This window comes from Tripterygium wilfordii, chromosome 23 (assembly GCF_013401445.1).
Source record: "Tripterygium wilfordii isolate XIE 37 chromosome 23, ASM1340144v1, whole genome shotgun sequence".
NCBI classification, from domain to species: Eukaryota; Viridiplantae; Streptophyta; class Magnoliopsida; order Celastrales; family Celastraceae; genus Tripterygium; species Tripterygium wilfordii.
In genome coordinates this window covers 2,855,826-2,874,824 of record NC_052254.1, presented here as the reverse complement: position 1 = coordinate 2,874,824, position 18,999 = coordinate 2,855,826, and the positions used below count along the sequence as shown (strand labels likewise).

General features: G+C 37.2%; 3 protein-coding genes across 4 annotated transcripts; 1 reads left to right on the top strand and 2 right to left on the bottom strand.

Annotated features, from left to right (window-relative positions):
• LOC119993819 (putative H/ACA ribonucleoprotein complex subunit 1-like protein 1) lies at window positions 1-1,701 on the bottom strand. Its single transcript, XM_038841093.1, has 4 exons — window positions 1,456-1,701; window positions 1,091-1,239; window positions 881-996; window positions 1-330 (listed from the first exon to the last, which is right to left on the bottom strand). Exons 1-4 carry the CDS (start codon window positions 1,613-1,615, stop codon window positions 162-164), a joined length of 594 nt encoding a protein of 197 aa, XP_038697021.1. The 5' UTR covers window positions 1,616-1,701; the 3' UTR covers window positions 1-161.
• Window positions 1,702-2,558: 857 nt separating this feature from the next.
• Window positions 2,559-10,308, bottom strand: LOC119993281 (casein kinase 1-like protein HD16). Of its 2 annotated transcripts, none has more exons than XM_038840334.1 (17): window positions 9,981-10,308; window positions 8,717-9,192; window positions 8,264-8,389; window positions 8,104-8,177; window positions 7,912-7,981; window positions 7,776-7,831; window positions 7,574-7,645; window positions 7,398-7,492; window positions 7,137-7,203; window positions 6,929-7,058; window positions 6,626-6,844; window positions 6,414-6,544; window positions 4,430-4,604; window positions 4,242-4,332; window positions 3,674-3,831; window positions 3,366-3,554; window positions 2,559-3,005 (listed from the first exon to the last, which is right to left on the bottom strand). In XM_038840334.1, the coding sequence occupies exons 2-17, from the start codon at window positions 9,131-9,133 to the stop codon at window positions 2,946-2,948; spliced, it is 2,130 nt and encodes a 709-aa protein (XP_038696262.1). In that variant the 5' UTR covers window positions 9,134-9,192; window positions 9,981-10,308; the 3' UTR covers window positions 2,559-2,945. The 2 variants fall into 2 exon arrangements, with proteins under 2 accessions (XP_038696262.1, XP_038696261.1); XM_038840333.1 differs by having other exon boundaries at window positions 10,002-10,307.
• A 3,160-nt stretch (window positions 10,309-13,468) lies between these two features.
• Window positions 13,469-18,990, top strand: LOC119993748 (T-complex protein 1 subunit theta). Its single transcript, XM_038840970.1, has 13 exons — window positions 13,469-13,748; window positions 14,575-14,837; window positions 14,940-15,086; window positions 15,188-15,349; window positions 16,191-16,268; window positions 16,432-16,565; window positions 16,744-16,816; window positions 16,894-16,971; window positions 17,082-17,204; window positions 17,507-17,601; window positions 17,789-17,998; window positions 18,372-18,429; window positions 18,731-18,990. Exons 1-13 carry the CDS (start codon window positions 13,601-13,603, stop codon window positions 18,800-18,802), a joined length of 1,641 nt encoding a protein of 546 aa, XP_038696898.1. The 5' UTR covers window positions 13,469-13,600; the 3' UTR covers window positions 18,803-18,990.
• The last annotated feature ends 9 nt before the right edge of the window (window positions 18,991-18,999 follow it).

Sequence of the window (18,999 nt, the reverse complement as noted above, 5' to 3'; positions counted from 1 at the left end):
TAATCAAGAAAAACGTAATTGAGTGAATAAAAATTGGTAAACTAACAGCCAGATGTTTCAACAAAGATCAGCACTCAAATTTTGATTGTTGTGTGCACATTGCCATTTGAAAAGAAAATACAAGGAGGAATACCTCGTTCAAAATATTACATGACATTGATCTAAAACCTCCCTCTGCCTCTAAATCCACCACCACGGCCACCTCTAGGAGGACCTCGGCCACCCCTCGGGCCACCTCTTCCACGAAAACCACCACCCCCACGGCCACCACCTCTACCACCACCTCTGCCGCCACCACGACCACCTCTTCCACCAGCTTGAAATTGTCCCCTGTTAACAACAAGGACAATGTTCAGAGACCATAAGCAGAGAACCTGATACTTTTAGGCATAACAGACAATTCCACTTTGAGACCAGAAACATAAATAACAAGAAATCCCAACATTATTATATAACTATCAGTTGTCAGATAGGGGAAGCCAGGTAAGTGTATGGACACAAGTTCAAGTCTTCAAGAGTTGAACACTACTTCACTTGAACATGAGTGTGCAAATATCACAGTCCAGTAGTCCACAGATAAATTTTCATCATTTTTCTGAGGCATTATGAATAGTATTCCAGAAAACCACAAAAAGAAAGGTAATAGGTGGCATGGCAAAAACAATAATCTCAAGCAACTGAAGGTCACCACGACAAATAATAAAATTTGTTCATTCAACTCGTTGCCCCAGCACAATTGCTCAAATCCTTGATCCCATTCCTATGTGTTACTTAAATCATATCAATGGTCAAGTTCCTAAAGAAAACACCCAATTATCTTACAAGCATAGACAGAAAAAAAAATACTAGAGTAAGAACATAAAAAAAAAAGAAGCCATACTTTGGCTGAGGCAGAAATCTCGCGAGAGGCAAAAGCTTTGCTGGGTCAATGTAGAACTTATCACCTTGTTGATATGAAGTTGCCACAATGCCCTCAGTCATTTTAATAGAAAAGTACTGCATCCAGAAGAAAACCAAAGCAGAAAATATAAAGTCTTGTCTAGACAGGATAGCGCAAGAACTAGCAACAGAGACGGGTAAGAAAACTCACGGACTCATTGATAGGACCAAAGATTTCATCAACTTTGCCAATCTGGGTCTTGTTCTGAAGATAAATTGGGGCATTAAAGTAAGGTATTTTCTCATTGGTAAGCTTCGTAACTGCATCACCTTCACACGCATGAAGAAAACTCGAAATCTCTGCATACCAAAAAAAAAAAAATTCCATCAAAGCAAGCTAAATAGTGAAGCAATTTCTTGTCTCTATTTTCTTCACATTCTCTTTGTTTCATTAGCAGCCAAACAACTAAGAATAATTTGATGAATATTGGAGATGCCGTCCTCTTTCACCCGGTAAAAAAAAAAAAACTAACAATAGAGAAAATAGTCAAAGGCAGAAGGGAACAAGGGACTAACCAACAACTTCGGCGGGAGGACCTTCATCACGCCAACCACCACCACCACCACCACCGCGTCCACCTCCGCGACCACCGAACCCGCGGCCTCCTCTAAATCCGCCGCCACGTCCACCGTCGCGACCTCCCCTGAACCCTCCACCACCTCTCGGGGGCCGCATGATTGTCTGATTCTTCGACACAAATTTGCAACTTCCTCCCTCGTATTATTTGAGCGGGCGATTGCTATCGTTGCTTACGCGTTTTATTTTTTAGGGTTTAAAGAAGTAGGGTTTTGCAGTTCACAGACATACTCGAATTACCAAAATATCCATGAGCTTCATACGAATTATCTAGTTACCCAAACAGAGGATTTGGGCTGGATTAATAGGCCCGGCCCATTCTATGTGGCTGATGATACTGGGCCCGGCCCATAATCAGAAGAATTCACTTTCCCTAACCCTCCTTTCCTTAGGTAAAGGCCTTGTTGTTACAAGACGAGGGATGGTTTCCCTAATTTTTGACATGCCAACTTTGACCGACGGTTGACTGGCCGAAATTGAACCGAAATGATCTATTTGTTGAAATTTGATACATTAACCCATGCAGAACATTTTGAAGCGAGTGACATAATTATAAATGCCCCATCTTCCGGTGACCTATTTCGCCATTTGATACTCTAATTACTTTTATTACCCAACTCTTCTTAATTGTCTTATACTTTCATGCAATCCCTAATAAGATATTCCTAGCAATACCATCCAGTAGGGGTGTCCAAGATTGGTTTCGATCGATTTTTGTCAAAATTTTGACATACATGTAATTGACCATTCAATCAGTTTTGCCCGGTTAACCCTCACTAACATACATTAGACAATAACCGACCAAAAGATTGATTTGACAATCGATTCGGTTTGACACGGTTTTTTTAACAACCCTACCATCCAGGCATCAACACCATGAACAACGATACCAACCCCAACTTCTAACAAAAAGGTCACAGCCAGTGCCTAGTATTTCTATTAACACAACCTGCCAAATGCTTACTAAGCAGTCAATAGTATGAGAAGCTACTCAGGAGATACATATAACAAATTATTGCATCTTCCTTATCATTAAGGATAATTGAAAGTAGGGCAATGAAGCAAAACTTGGCTGTAATTGCCAAGATTACTATCTCAATACGTATATATTCAAACAAACGGATGCCCCGCTTAGCGCAAATTCATTTATTGGGGGCACCACCAATCCATTCACAGAATGTATTTGCCCTCTTCCCCTGCCATTTCTCACATATTCATATTCACATACCAAGACTGTATAATGAAAAGCCTGAATATATGTAGATTGCAGGAGAAAAGGCAATCTTCCATTCCAACAGTAAGGGGAAAATCCCATCTTAGGTTTCAAAATTTGAACCATCAATTCTTTAACTCACTTTGTCTTCACTCTTTTTTTCTTTTTTTTTTTCTCTTTTTTGTTTTTGGAAGACGGATGTTGTCGCCGACAAATTTAGCACACGGTGCGTCCATAACAGATTGACGCGATGTAGAGATTTTTGGACCATTTCTCCTGCAAGTACACAGCAAAACAAATTATCATCTTCGTAAGAAAAGATGGTGCTGTATAGCCATAGTCAAGTCGAGGAAGAAGGTGACGTGCTTCATAATCGAAAGTTATTTGAGCAGAAAAAAAAATCCTAGGGCTTCAACTCTAGAGAGGATCATGAGAGCCCTGAGGAGGGAACAAGCTTGCAAAATGCGAAGAAAAATCAAGGTAGTGAGGAAGAAGCATGCACGTTAAAAGAAGACTTTAGGCATCACGCTAACAATATATCATTGTCTTTTGTGCATCACGAGGTCATCAAAAAGTTCTGAATTATATTTACTGAACACTAGGAACTCAAGAAATTGAACAGGAATGACCGCCTACCTTTACATGGGTGCTTGGAAATGCAGAGGTGCGCAGAGTTTCTTGAGTTTCATCAACCATTTTCCGTTTTGGTATGCTCAGTATGAAGGCTGCTTGGTCAGAAGTGGCAGCCATAGCTGTTATTCTGTAACCACTCTCCCATCTTCGATGAATTCCTTCACTTGGGTATAAAAAATCAAGTTCCACAACCTAGCACATCAAGAGAAAAGAAGTAAAAAAAAATCAGGAACTCTAAAATTGGAAAGGAAAACGCATTTACAAACCTTTGAGCAGCAGAAAATTAGATATTACTTGATATAAAGTCATACCTGATCAGAAAATCCAGCATTCCTGGACATTACTACACCCCAGCGACTGCCAGCAGTTGTCATGGATGTCACGTGAAAACCCTCTTTCCACTTTTTATTTATCCACTTGAAAGGAAAAGATTCACTCACTTTGTATGATTGCTGTGTGTAAGGAGTCCCTGGAAAAATCAGGAAAATTCAAGATCAATTTGGAAATCAAATTATACTATTGACATCTAACTGAACTCAACAGGGCTTAATCCTACATGAATAATTTCCTCCATTGTATTACGTCTCGACTATATTTTTCTGTAAGATCCTTTTTCCATCAATCCTTCTTAAGTTTGTGATTCCACGCCATACTTAATTTACTGGTTTTGGGTGCAAAAATTTAGGTATGCGGAAGAATGGGGATGCGTAACATTAAGCTTAGCACAGTGATGCATGGATCCAGTGATAGGTGCCATATAAGGTGTTAGCTAGTATAGATGTTAGCCGATATTGTATCTGCTCTAGTTTCCTTATGACTGGCAGAAAAACACATGAAGACAATATATGTTCTTTATGGGGGGTTCAGGTAGTTACGAACCTTTGGACATGACAACCAAAGAACTCCCATTTGTTGCCCCAGCTATAGAACTGATATAGAAATTTTTTTCCCACTGTTCCATAATCCAATCCTGGTAAGAACCAAACAATGATAAAAATAATCAAGGGAACAAGTCATGCATGAAAAACTCCATGATTTGAAAGTAAAGAATGATCGCAAATGATAACCTTGGGCAGAAATAATGCCGACAATTCATAGACCTGGGAAGAGAAACCAGTCCCTGCATCCATAATTAGAGCCCAAAGATTCCCCGAAGAGGCCACACAACTGATACATAACCCATCTTCATAACCCTTGTCAACATGCTGGCGCAGCCTTGTGTCTGCTACATTGTAGTGATACCTACACATCCGGCAGAAAGTTCACTTTTTTTATCGCGAGGAACCATGGGCCATGTAAACATAAAACAGCCACTAAGGTTCCAAATGAACAAACTAAGAAAACTTTGTAAACAAATGGCATAAATAGCTCAAATGGAAGCAAAAATTTCCCCCATCTAGGAAGGCCAATATTAAACTTAAAGTGCCAACTGCATTCAAACTATTCTTTATTTTTTCTATTACTAAAAATGCACATAACATAGAGCCTCTCCACATATTATGTGGGGTAAGTCTGCATACATCCTGCATGTCCCTGACCCTGGCCACTGCGGGAGCCTTGTGTATGGGAGTTGTTTACCTATTACTAAAAATGCATTAAAGAGAACAAATGGGCGGCCACCCAAGTACGAACAGGTAATTTTAATAGATACCATATCTAGTCTAATGCATTGAATAAAGAAGACTTATCAAACGAGCAATCATTACTAAGCCAATTATATAGTTTATATAACGATCTATATACTTCCCCACATTGAACATTGAAAAAGCTTTCTTTCTTCCCAGTTCAATGCCTACATAATCGAGAGTTCAACGTAAAAGGACAGAAAACCCCTTCAACGTAAAAGAATAGAAAACCCCTTCATAGCTTGAAATTATAAACTTCACCCCTTATCTCACTTAATAATAAAACTTCATGTTTAAGACATTTTTCAGGTAATCGAAAACTTCCAATCACCGTATTCAACCATCTGAAAACAAGATAAACTTGGACATATATATCACATTCTAAGTTAATCTAGGTTCTAAAGAAGCAACATCAGAAACCATACATAAGTGTGGTGACATACACTTCCCCAGGTCTTACCATGTTTGCTTATCAGGTGTTTCTAAGTATAAATATTAATAAGAAAGCATTTCATGCGTATGCATGGAAATGAATATGTGCAAGGAAATTAGGATTTGATAACCCAAACAAGCGGAGGCACTAGCAGACTTTTCACTTAGAGAAGATGGAAGCATCAAAAGACCCTCAAGCACTTTCCATAGATGACTCATAACTTTTAGCAGAGCCTTCCAGATGGACATAACTATAGCATTCACAGACCAGTTTCTGTTTTTACGTGAAATTTTTGGCCTAGGGACAATACATACAGCAAGTAATTGAACAAAAAAGCCACAAAAACAGGCCTTATTCAACAGATTTACCACGCGGAAAATAATCACGAACAAGTCTCCATGTTGTTCATAGCTTCCTGAAAAGCAATTTGGTTGCATTGCTAAAGATTAATTTTGAAAACAACTTAACTGAACATAAAGCATGGAGCGTCAATTAAGCATCCAAAAGGTCTGAGAAAAGTTTTTGTACTGCATCAAGCCCCCATAGCCCACACTCCCAAAAAGGACCAACTTATGTTTTGTATCTTCAGTAATTATAGTTCATTACTGCTTTAGTAATCTTCCTTCTTGTATTAGACTATTAGTTACAATAATGTCAATATGCAAAAAGTTTGTGAGAACAACACCATGTACAATTCATCAGAAAATTAATTCACAAAGTATTCAATATCTGTGTAAGATAAGATATAAAAATGACTCATCAAAGAGGAACCTTTTGCACAGAATCTTGCAAACATACAAACATATCAATTGCCCCAAAACACTTAGCGTTAAAACCATTTCACTCTGTTATCTGAGTGAATGAGGAGAAATCCCAAACATAAATACTTATAACACTCTGTTAGCTGAGATGGAAACGATATTCCATTTATAAATACAAGGTAGAAGCGCAGATGGAATTAAAAGATCATATCCATCTAGAAAGTAGATTTACCTCTGCTTCATGGGACATCGAGCGTTGTAAACTGAAATCCACTGAGTTGCAGGACTACCTAATCGTACTTTCTTCTTCGGCTGTTCGTCCTCTTCCAGATTTATAAGCAGTCTTCCCCTCTTTTGCCCAACCTATTTACAAGAAGAATAATAGCAACAAGTTAGTAACTCACAGCATGCCTTCTAACCAAGGAAGACTGAAATTATAATCACCTTAAGAGCTCCATCAATTCTAATTGGTCGTAGCGGTGCACAAGGTTCAATAAGGCTTTCAAAGAAGGATATAAGCTTGGGATAATTAGGCTCCTCATCAAACGTCATATTTGTAACGGCCTCAAGGAACTGTTTAAAAGGGGCAGGGCAAAAGCAACACATCAACTCCGCCGAAGTGGCCATCTTTTTCTTAGAAACAAGAAAACTCTTGTTATCACCCTGTCAAATGGAAATAACGACATTAAAAGGATCCAAGAAATGATTAATAAACATGAGCATAACAAACTAACAATAATAAGTCACCTGATACCCCTGCCATGGCAGCCTTCCTTTTACGAGAAATATTAATGTGTACGCCAACGACTCAAGATCGTCCCTTCGACTTCCTGTGCGACCCAAATGTGCATGGACACTTGCATACCTTATCGTTCCCCTATTAATAAAAGTATTTAAAAATATAAGAAATGAGCAGAAAGAGGTGAATGCTCAAAAAGAAAAAGAATCTGCATACCTAAATATGTCAGGCCTCTGATCGTAATCAACATGTTGACCAGATGATGCGTCTTTCCATCTAGATGCTGAAACCAAGAATGTATGGATCAGACAAGCCATTAAATAATATAAATGTTATCCTGCAACTAGTTTAAACTGAAAGGAAGAAGAGAAAACTATCATAACAACCTGAAAAAATAAAAAAACTTTTAAATATATGTATTATTATTATCTTTGATACTTCAGAATGAGTATATAGCAAGAGGGAAACAAGCAGTACCTAAACCGAGATCAATGAGAAATAGCTTTTTCTCATCAGCTGATCCTGGTTGGCCAAGTAAAAAGTTTTCTGGCTTCACGTCTCCATGCACAAACCTTGTCAGAGTAAAGGGCAATATCATCAATACGGTGAATTTTTAAAATTTCCATAACTGTTGTAGTCAGTTGAGGGGTTACCCCTTCTGATGAAGCTTTTCCAGAATCGAAATCGCCTCCACTGCAATGCAGGCCGCCATATTTGGAGACATCCTGAAGTCAGGGACTGCCATATTAGGAAAAAAACAAGGAAAAAAGGGAAAAACAAAAGAGAATCTTCATTCATGAGTGTAGGAGAAGAAGGAATTTAGGGGGGAAAACTAATAGATATATTATTACTTACGATTGGCCAAGAGAATTCCACACATCCCAAAGACTTGGCCCTAGCATGTCCATTACCTGCAAGAGTTACTCCATTTGATATATAGGAAAAAGTCTCCAAAATGCAATCGTAAAGAGGCTCCACAACAAAAGCTCACCAGAATGTAGAAATCCCCTTGGCGACCCTTGTAATGTACCCAAGGAAGTCCATAGGTTCCGTTCAAAGTACTTCCCAATTGAAGGGGAAATGGAATAGAAAAGGGCAGAGGAAGAGAGTAAAATCAGAAATAAGATACTAATAATGATGTATATAGCCCAAAATATGGTCATTCAGAAGTAGTAATACGTACTTGTAAACTTGCCACTCGTAAGGAGGTCCATAATTGCAGCCTTTACTGTTTCGGTGCTCAAACTTTAAAGCCAACTGTTAGAAGAAGAAATTAAAGCATCATAACACGGAGGTTTATAAAATAGCATCCTATACAGAAGGCATAAAGTCTGTGTTCATACCTCAATTGCGTCAGCACCAGTTTTGCCACTGCCACCACTTACCCTTCTGCCAACATACACTTGGCCAAATCCACCCTTACCCAACTTCCGTTCGATCTTATATACAGGAGAGTTACCAACTTGTACCTGCGGCCATCAAAAAAAGTATATCTATTGAGAGAGACCATGGGATTAACAACAAAATAGCATCACGAATAATTCCATATATACTGATTTAAGTATCTTCATGACTTGTATGCTAACTAGCTCGGGCAATGACTGGCTGAGCACAGAAGGTTTTATTCTACAACTGAGATAAATTAACCATCATCGTATTTATATCCAAATTGGGAAAGGCAATAATATCCAAGAGTGATTGTTTTCCTACAATAATGGTTTGTTCCACATTAATGCAACTCAAGGTTCAGCATTAAATAAGGAAGATTTCAAATTTGATAAGAAAATGGAAGGTACCCTCTCCGGGACTGGAGTTGTGCCTCCTTCTTCCTCGACTCCTACTACCTTATCCGCAATCCCACCCTCCATTGCAATATCTTTATCTGGCACAACCTCTACACGATTAAATGCAGGCTCAGCAGCTCCTAAAGCAGCAGCTTCAGGAAGAACTCTGCAAGGTTCCGGATCTAACTCTATCAACCTAATGCCCCGACCCCTACCTACAGCAACTGGCCTTGTAGGTACTGCTGGTGAAACCCCTTTCGCTACACCTGGGGCATTGGCACCTCTTCCTCTTCCCCCACCCACTCTTCTCCTAGTACGATTTTGGGCGGGCTGAAGAATATTATCCGTTTGATCAGCTGGCTGTTGGGTAGGATGGAGTTCACCAACACGCTTCGATCTCCGCACTCCACTTCGCAACTCTGGCATCATCACCCATGCAAATCACATCCAAATGGATTCTCCGACAACCCTTCTAATCTTCTGTAAGTCTGTAACAACGAACAAAACTCTTTTAACAATATAGGCAAATAAAAAAACAACATCTTTCCATGTTTGTATCATAAAACCAAGGCAAGACATTCATGGACAACCCTTTAAGCAACTTAATACGACACACTCCCCAGGACCATAAATAGGATATCAATGTTCTAACTCGAGAATCTACAACTTATCAGTGCAAGAATGACGATGGAAACAACTAATATAAACGATAAAGGGAAAGGAAAATATTTCCTTAACATATCCAGTATGTTGGTTGCATACAGAGAATCTGATGAAGAAAAAAAACAGAAACAAAAAGGTGTGTACTTTGGGAAATATAAGTCCAAGAAAAAGTAAAATGTAACTATAAACAGACGCTGAAAATCTATGAATCTGTGTGCATTCCATTTTCGATTCATCAATTGCTTCCGTATCAGCAGATACTTTCAACCAAATATAACACTTTTAACAACCTACCCATAAAATATACATGATCAGAACCACATAACTGCATAGATACATTAACCAAACCCATCAAGCTCAAAAAGAAAAATCAACCGAAACCAATTCCCACACAATCAAAAACTTTCGGTGATAAAACAACAACAATCACATTGAATCCAAACAATCTACAACCCGATCATCGAAAAAATTCAAACTTTTTCATCCAAACAAACAAACCACACCGATCGTCAAACAAACTCCAACACTCATATAATCATTTACATATTAGAACAAAAGCAAAAAACATTCACACAAAAAAATAATCAAAACAAAATGGAAACACAGTCCTCACAGATCGGTCCTCGAAACCTACAAAACATGGACGATCGCAGCCCAAAAGGCACCGATGAATCACGCCCAGATCGTCGACCCTTGTACAGTGAAACACACAACAAAAGCCTCTCACTTTCTTGGGCGGCTCATGATAAAGTCACATAAAACAGATGAGATAAATTTAGGGGAGGTGGGAGGATGAGATAAAAAGGAAGAGAAGCAAAAACATTTCATTGATTGATTGTTTTTATTAGGTGGAGAAGATTTGGGTAAGCCTTATTTTCTTCATATATATTTTTTCTTTTTTGGGTTTTTTGAAATGCTGTGTGTGTATGTAATGGTGCTGAGGAGGAATGGAGGAAGAGGATGATGGATTTTGTTGTTTTTGTCTCTGTAAAAATCAAAAAAAATAATTGGAAAAAGTGTGAAGGGTGTAGATGCGAGAGGCTTTTGTAGTAAATGTATGTGTGTATCTATCTTGGTTGTAGTAAATGTTTTGTACAAGAAGCCATGTAAGGAAAGGCAAGCAATGTGGCCTCTTGTCATAAGACTCATAACCAAGATGTTACTTACATACTGTATATATACTATTTACATACGTACATACATGCATTATATACGTGTATATATATATAGGAATTCGACTTAAAATGCAAATCACTTTTTGATAGTCTTGAAAATTGGAATAACAAGTGGAGGTGCGGAACCTACTGGTTTGGTCCTACTTGTTTACAAAAAGAGTAATCCACTCAAAATAAGACTCTCATTTTATCATCCAATTTATGTGGCGTGTAAAATATCCATTGAATGTCAATACACATGTAGAGTCAATTTAACATCAAACAGTGTACTTAATTGTGGGTTAAATGGGGTTCAAAAGAATTATTCTTACGAAAACAACATAGATATTTTCGAGTACGCATTTTTGTGTACGTAATAAATGATTGATGTGTGTATGTATATATTTATTTATTGTGTGTGCTTATATCATATTGTGGATTTGTGGTAGGTTTAGCTACCTTTCTCATTCAGCATTGCTTTTGGTTTGCCTTTCTTCTTCTTTTTTTTCAATTTTTGCAATAATACAAATTTCCACTTCTTGTATGATATGCCCATAATAATATCCTAATACAATAGTCAAGGTTTAACTATTTCAAACGATCAAAATTATTTAATAAAATGTTACTATTTTTTGAAACCAATTATGGTATTGTTTTAAACAAGTAAAGGGTTTTTTTTTCAAAATGTCATAGACCTAATTGTATTGGTTCACCCAATAGATTAGATAATTGAGATTGCAGGCACTCGGGAAGTAAAGTTAGGGTTGTTTATTTAATTTTCCGTTCTTATGTCAACAATTTGTTTTTTTTTTTTCCCAAGTCAGGATTTATGGCTTTCAATTTTATTTTATTACTTTGAAATGAATTCATGTCAAGGTGGCTTCGATATTTGTTGAGAAAAAGATGGGTATTACTGTTAAAATAAAGATTTGATGGACGCCTATATCCAATGAGTACCTAAAATATGTAAAAACCTCTTTTGGTACTTTCAAATTACATCCCCAAATCATGAAAAATAAATTTTAATTCTATCTCTTGTTTTCTTTCTCCCTCATGCTTTTCTTTTTTATTTTAATACGTTAAAATTATTAAAATATTAGATGTGATGTTAAAATGAAGAAATGGTTGGAGTGATTACAAACAAGTTTCCTTCACTCGTCAAACGCGTTTTAAACCGTGAGTCCAGAAGTCGTGTGACCTTCGCGGTCGAAAAAAAAATCGATTTCGGGTCAAAAAATATTAAGAGTTTATAAAATATTCACATGTTCGGACCTTAACCCGAATTAAATTCCGGATGTACTTAATTGATCAAATCCATATTTGTTTAAATTCAGGTCGTTCGATTTGTCTAATTTTGAAAAGAATCTCAAAATAGTCCAATGTTGGTGGATTATTCTTTCTTCTTTTACTACTTTGGTTTGGAAGATTGACTACTTTTCTTACCATTTTTGTTTGGAGAGATTGACTATCACTATTACACTAGCACGCTCTGTGTCCTTTCTTCTTCTTGTTGTTGGATTTGACATGATAAAGTGTGGGAAAGGTGAATGATTAACTCGAGGAAAAAACAAAACCAAAACTCTGTAATATAGGAATTTGACCATGATGCGTACAACTTCAATCGGGAATCGCAGTAAACAAAAAATAACCGATCAAAGGAGAGCATATGTATTGAAGTGCAGGAGGTGTAATTCGAAGGGGATGTTTTGATTGTTGTTAATGCGATTGCTCAACTGGATTTGGTCTCTCTTTGGGCTATTGAAAATCTAATAGAGGGGACTCGCAATCAGCTAGACGAGCTTAAGAGCTGGTCTATTTCAAAGATTAACAGACATCAAAATGTCTGGGCGGATACCTTCGTCAAATGGACCACTACCCTGAGACTTTCAGGTAGCATTCTCAGTCATCGACTTCCAGAGTTGCAATATTGGTTGTATAGTGGGTGCGATCCCCCGGATCATTGTTTTGGTCTGGTATGGTGTGGTTTGTCATAAAAAAAAAAAGAGTTTGAAAAGACTCACTGAGTCATTGGACATCTTGGGAATGACAGAGAAGACCAAGACGTTGATGACAAATCGGGACAACGAATATGCAGGGAGAGCCATCGCTGTAACGCATCGTTGTGTGTTTCTTTCTATCTCTTCTTTCTCGATCCAGTTTTAGGACTGAGGGAAATAAAATGATAAGAATTATAAGAGATCAGTGTTAGAAAAACTAGTCAATTGGGGTTATAGATTTGTTTGGTTGAGAATAATGGGTTGACAGGAAATAGCTGGGTGGCTTGTTAGCCATGATTTTTTAAAAACTCACATAGTCATTTGGTAATGTCCGATTTGTTTGGATTACTAAATTCATACCCGAACATGGTTCTAAATCGAACAAATCTTTTTGTTTTTGAATCCAAATTTCACGCATATAATTAGCAGTAGTGTTAACTATCCCATATAGTGATAGTCCATGGAAAACTAAGTATTTTAAATGAAATTTTAAAACATTTTAACTCTTAAAATACATGTTAAATTTTTTAAAAAATTACATATTCAGAATCAATGCATAAAACTATTTCTAACAAGATCCATTGTTGATGAGTTTTATCGGGTAAATTTTAATTCCATTGTTTTTTAAACGGAATTTCAAAAATAAATGAATTCAAAACTAAAATAATAATAAATTTTAGATTGTGCTTTTAAAAAATAATAATTTATATTAAAATAATAAATTTTAGATAAAAAAGTGGAAATAAAACTATTAAACTTGTTGGTTTTGCATGAACTATCAAACCGGTAAACTACTTGTCATTTTCGTATAATTAATGTTCAAATTTAATTTTATACTAGACATAATACAAATTTGGTCACCGGGACCGGTCGAGTTTTTCCACTCCTTTAAAAAACGAAAAAGAATAATAGGAATTTTTATTTTGTTTTAAAATAAAAGTTCTAGGGCATTCTCGGTTGCACGGGTTTAGCACTACTGACTTCACATAGAGAACCGTCTCTAGGGTTAGGGTTTTTCGCTCTCTGAACTTTGAAGAAGAAGATTGGAGCTTGAGCGGGTCTCAGTGAGAGAAAGGATTTAAATGGCGTTCTCAATGCAGCCGTATGGAATACAATCAATGCTTAAAGAAGGTCACAAGCACATGTCGGGTCTCGACGAAGCCGTTCTGAAGAACATCGATGCTTGCAAGCAGCTCTCTCAGATCACTCGCACCTCTCTTGGACCCAATGGTACGCTCTCCATCGCTCTTAATTTAGTTTCCATTTTTTCCCTTGAGTGTGGTTTAGCTAATTAAGCCTTCACTTTGCTCAGTTCAAAATCTGGATCAGGAATCCTCTCCTTGCCTTTTCTTTCTTTTGATTTTAGTTTCTTTTCGTTTTACTGCTTCCGTAAGTCGGGATGGAGCTATGTATCCAGGAAGATCGAGATGATCAAAATGTCAGTTTCAGTTTGGTAGAATTGCATGCACTGTCTTTTTGCTCTCTGGACGACAAAAACAGGGTCTTGCATTTTGTTTTGTTTTCATGTTACTTTAATTAAACATGGCAGTTCGCTGTCTGTTCCTCCTGAATAATAAATTCGTAGTTTGAACTGGCTTGAGAAATTTTGGCATCCCAGTGAAGTCGGCCGGATTCTTTTGACTAATCTGTAGATGTTCTGGAAGAATCCTGGAATATGTGCGCCTTTTTTTTTACTGAAAATTAGATATTGTAAATGGACTAAACCGTGCCACAAAGATTTTGTTCTGAAATGTTTAGAGGAAAATGTCTGCTGCCAGTGAAGTTGGCTTTATTGGCGGATTTTGTTCTTTTTATGCATCGAGTTGCTTGAATAGATGGGGTTGTTGTCACTATTTTAGCTAGGGAGAAGGAAAGCCTATCCTCACTGCTAGTAACTTTGAGGGCTGCCTGAATATTTCACGAATAAATGGATGTCAAGGTCATCAACATCCAATGCAGTTTTGTTGTTGTCTTTAGTGCAGTTCTTTTTCTAGCTGTGAACAGTTTTTTGACTAATTGTTATGGCATTCAACTGACCCTTATTTTGTTCCCTTAGGTATGAATAAGATGGTTATAAACCACTTGGACAAACTCTTTATCACAAATGATGCTGCCACCATAGTTAATGAACTTGAGGTCCAGCATCCTGCAGCCAAACTTTTGGTTTTAGCTGCGAAGGCTCAACAGGAGGAAATTGGAGATGGTGCTAATTTGACAATTTCATTTGCGGGGGAGATCCTTCAAATGGCAGAGGAGCTTATAAGGATGGGCCTTCACCCAAGTGAGATTATCATTGGATACACTAAAGCAATAAACAAGGTTTGTCTATACCTTGCTAAGCAATTTTCATGACTGGTTTTGTTAGATTGAAGGTGCATTTTATGATTAATGTCTCTAATTTGTATTTTGATATATTTACAGACAGTTGAAATTTTAGATGAACTGGTTGAGAAAGATTCTGAAACGATGGATGTCAGGAATAAAGAGCAAGTTATTTCACGAATGAGAGCTGCTGTTGCTAGCAAACAATTTGGACAAGAAGACATTTTATGTTCACTAATTGCTGATGTAAATATTATTCGTATAGTCGTGTAATTGAAAAATGATGTGTTCCTGCTGTGATATTTATTTACAAGGTGTAGCTTCATTTCACTTTTCTTGTTATGTAGGCGTGCATCCAAGTATGCCCTAAGAACCCAACAAATTTCAACGTGGACAATGTACGTGTTGCAAAACTTCTGGGTGGTGGTTTGCATAACTCTACGGTAGTTCGGGGTATGGTTTTGAAAAATGATGCTGTTGGCACTATAAAGCAAGTGGAGAAGGCCAAGGTTAGCACCCTTTTTTCCACATTTGCATGCGTAATAGTGTAAAAATTACTGTTTTGAAGCTGTAACTTTTGTTCAAAGGGCCATTTTCAGATGGCTGTCATTGTCATATTTGATGTAACTTCTATTTTTATTTCCATATGAAAGCGACAGACTAAATTTCTGAAGAAAGTGGGATTTCTGTTATTAGCTCCTTCTGGCCTTAAGGTTGGGAAAGAGTACAAGCCAGCACACTCTCATATCTTTGGTGATAGACTTGATCAAGCACCCAATTTTGTTATCACTGGGGTCATTGTGGATTGCTTCTAGCAATTGTTATGCCCTTTCATCTTTAAGCGTTAATACATGATGTATATATCGGTTCATTTATTGACATATTGTATCAATTGAAACTGTTCAAAAAGAAATGAACTAGTGACAAAAAAAAAAAAACTGAAATGGGGGCACTCCTGATCTCTAATATGTAGCCTCGTTTTGATGAGGGCACTTAGTCACCTTTGTGGCCACTTGGAGATATTCTACACACTTCATAACTTTGATGGAGCGGTTTTTTAAATATTTTGAAATGCAAGAATATAGGCGTTGTAAAACGAAAAGAATTTAATTTTGCTCCTTTTATAAATAGGGTGGTAAAATAGAAGCAGGCTTCCTAGAAACAGTAGATTGGTAGGCAGAGATAAGTATGTTATATGTGCTTGGACTTTTAGGAACTTCTGGGTGAAGGGACTGCTTATGAATACATATCATTATCATCAAAGCCTTGATCGAGAACAGTTTTTGGTCTGGTATTAACTTTATTTTTTGAAGGTTCTTAAGATTTATCTTTGTTTCTACACATTCTCAGGTTGCTGTGTTTGCTGGTGGTGTTGATACATCTGCAACTGAAACAAAAGGAACTGTCCTAATTCAAAGTGCGGAGCAGGTATATATTGATGAATATATTATCTTCATTTCTGTCCTTTCCTGTACTGTTTTGACATTATAAGATGTAATTAAATTACTAACTTGCTCATACTGATGAGCATTCTTTGTTTTTTTACCAATGATGGTATTGTCTTTTGTTGTCCTACCTTGGCATCTTGTAGCTAGAAAATTATTCAAAAACTGAAGAAGCTAAGGTTGAGGAGCTCATTAAAGCAGTAGCAGACTCAGGTGCAAAGGTTATTGTTAGTGGAGGTGCTGTTGGAGAAATGGCATTACATTTCTGTGAGCGTTACAAGTATGTTATTTCATTATCCTGTATTTTAGTTCACTGTTTTTACTGTCTTTGCTTGAGTATGCAAACAAGAAAATCTCAAATATTTTGACAGAATTCAGAGTGTCATTGCTGTTGGTATTTTTTTTTGTTACTTGTCTTCATCTGCTATCATGTGTAAATTCAAAGTTTTTGCTTGCAGACTTATGGTATTGAAAATTAGCTCAAAGTTTGAATTGAGACGATTTTGTCGAACCACGGGTGCTGTTGCGATTGTAAGCATCCTTTTATTTGACAATATATGCACTGTCCTTTGCTTGCATTGTAACACACTTTCTTTTCCTTGTCACAGCTGAAGCTCAGCCCTCCAAATCCAGATGACCTTGGATATGTTGATTCTATTTCAGTGGAGGAAATTGGAGGTGTCAGGGTAAGCGCAAAGAAATTTAATGTGTCATAGAATTTTGTCGCCCCCACCCCCCTAATTTTTTCGTTCTCTCTTCCTTTTTTGGACATTTTCTCACACCTAATGTTATGTAGGTTACTGTTATAAGAAATGAAAGTGGTGGAAACTCTGTATCCACTGTGGTTTTACGAGGAAGTACTGATAGTATATTGGATGACCTTGAAAGAGCTGTTGATGATGGAGTTAATACATATAAGGTGAGTGCTGTATGACTGACCGTTGGCTCCGTTTGGTGGAGCGATTACTCTAGCTTTAAAATTCCACCAAACAGCCTAATTGTCTCTCCAAATATAAGCTAGGTTATTTTTGAGGGCTTATAAGCTAACTTATTTTTTCCAAATATAAGCTCTATCAAACGGAGCCAATTATTATACCTTTTTGTTGCGTGGGTGATTTCTCTTAAGTATGATTGAAGTGTAGTTTCATGGCATGTTGAAGTGAGGATGTCCATTTTCTGCATCAAATTCACAGGCACACTCACTTTATGTCTTTTCATCAGGCAATGTGCAGGGACAGTCGTGTTGTAGCTGGAGCTGCGGCTACTGAAATAGAGTTGGCCAGAAGACTGAAGGAATTCTCTCTCAGGGAGATAGGGTAATCCCTTTCTCTTGGTTTTTATTTTTCGTCAAAGAAACGAGACAATCTTTTTCATCTTGGTCTTTTTTGTTATGTCTTTATAATTCATAAGATATGTGGTTCAGTAATTTTTGTAGTCATAAAATTGCTTGACAAGTTCTCAGGCCTAGAATCCGTTGATATGAAGTCTGCCATGGTCTTGCAGATTGGATCAGTATGCCATTGCAAAATTTGCTGAAGCTTTTGAGATGGTACCCAAAACCTTGGCTGAGAATGCTGGGCTCAATGCGATGGAGATCATATCTTCACTTTATGCGGAACACGCATCTGGAAATACCAAAGTCGGGATCGACTTGGATGAGGGTGTTTGTAAGGATGTCTCTGAGATGAATGTGTGGGACCTCTATGTCACCAAGTAAGCTGCTTCTTCCACTTTGAATTTTTCCTTCTTTCCATCCCGTTTGTGTGTTTTGGATAGGCTTCCACAACTTTGTTTGAATTGGAATGGATTGTTGACAATAGAATAGGGTGTGTATAGACCTGTTGTTTGTTTGGTTAAAGTGTTTTCTTATTTTTACTAGCTATTTTTGTCTTATATTATGAGACACATGTAGGCTTTTTAAGTAATTATGTCGGTGTTAGAATCTATTGAACATGAAATGATAATTTGTCTACTGTTGATTCCAAATGAACTATAATTGGTATTATTAACTTTTTGACCTTAATCTTGTCATGCCGTACATGAAGGAAAACGTACAAATTATTTTAATTTGGTTTTTTTTTTGCAGGTACTTTGCTCTCAAATATGCTGCTGATGCAGCTTGCACTGTTCTACGAGTAGATCAGGTAACCTAGTGAAATACTTGCTACTAACTTTATTTGTTTCCTTTCATCTTGTTGTGCACTCATTGATTTTTAACATACGGGGCATATCAAATTTTTTAGCCATCATTTACTGTCACATGTTTGCGGCATGCTAAATTTTTGAAATGTAGTCAAAACTGAAAATTTCTCAGTGATTAAAGTGAAAGTCAAAAGTTAAAGCTTACAATGCTTGTGAGAGCAAAATCATTGAAGTTGCAACCTTGTGTTTAATTCTTTGTAAAGCTTGTTTTTTACTATGTTGCATCACTCTACTTGTATGCAGATTATAATGTCAAAACCGGCTGGTGGCCCAAGGCGAGATGCTGCACCCGGAGGAGGCATGGATGAGGACTAGTTTTGTGCTTTCTTTTCAATTAATGAGCTTCGTTTTGTTTGTAATCCTTCTCTGGTTTGTTGGCATCTTTTGTTTCTTCTCCAATGCCAAAAACATGTTCTAAAACAATTTTGTTCACAATCAAGAGATGGGAAACAGTTCACGCTTGTATTTGATACTTCAATAATCGTTTGCAAAATTTGTGGTTATGTTGGTCT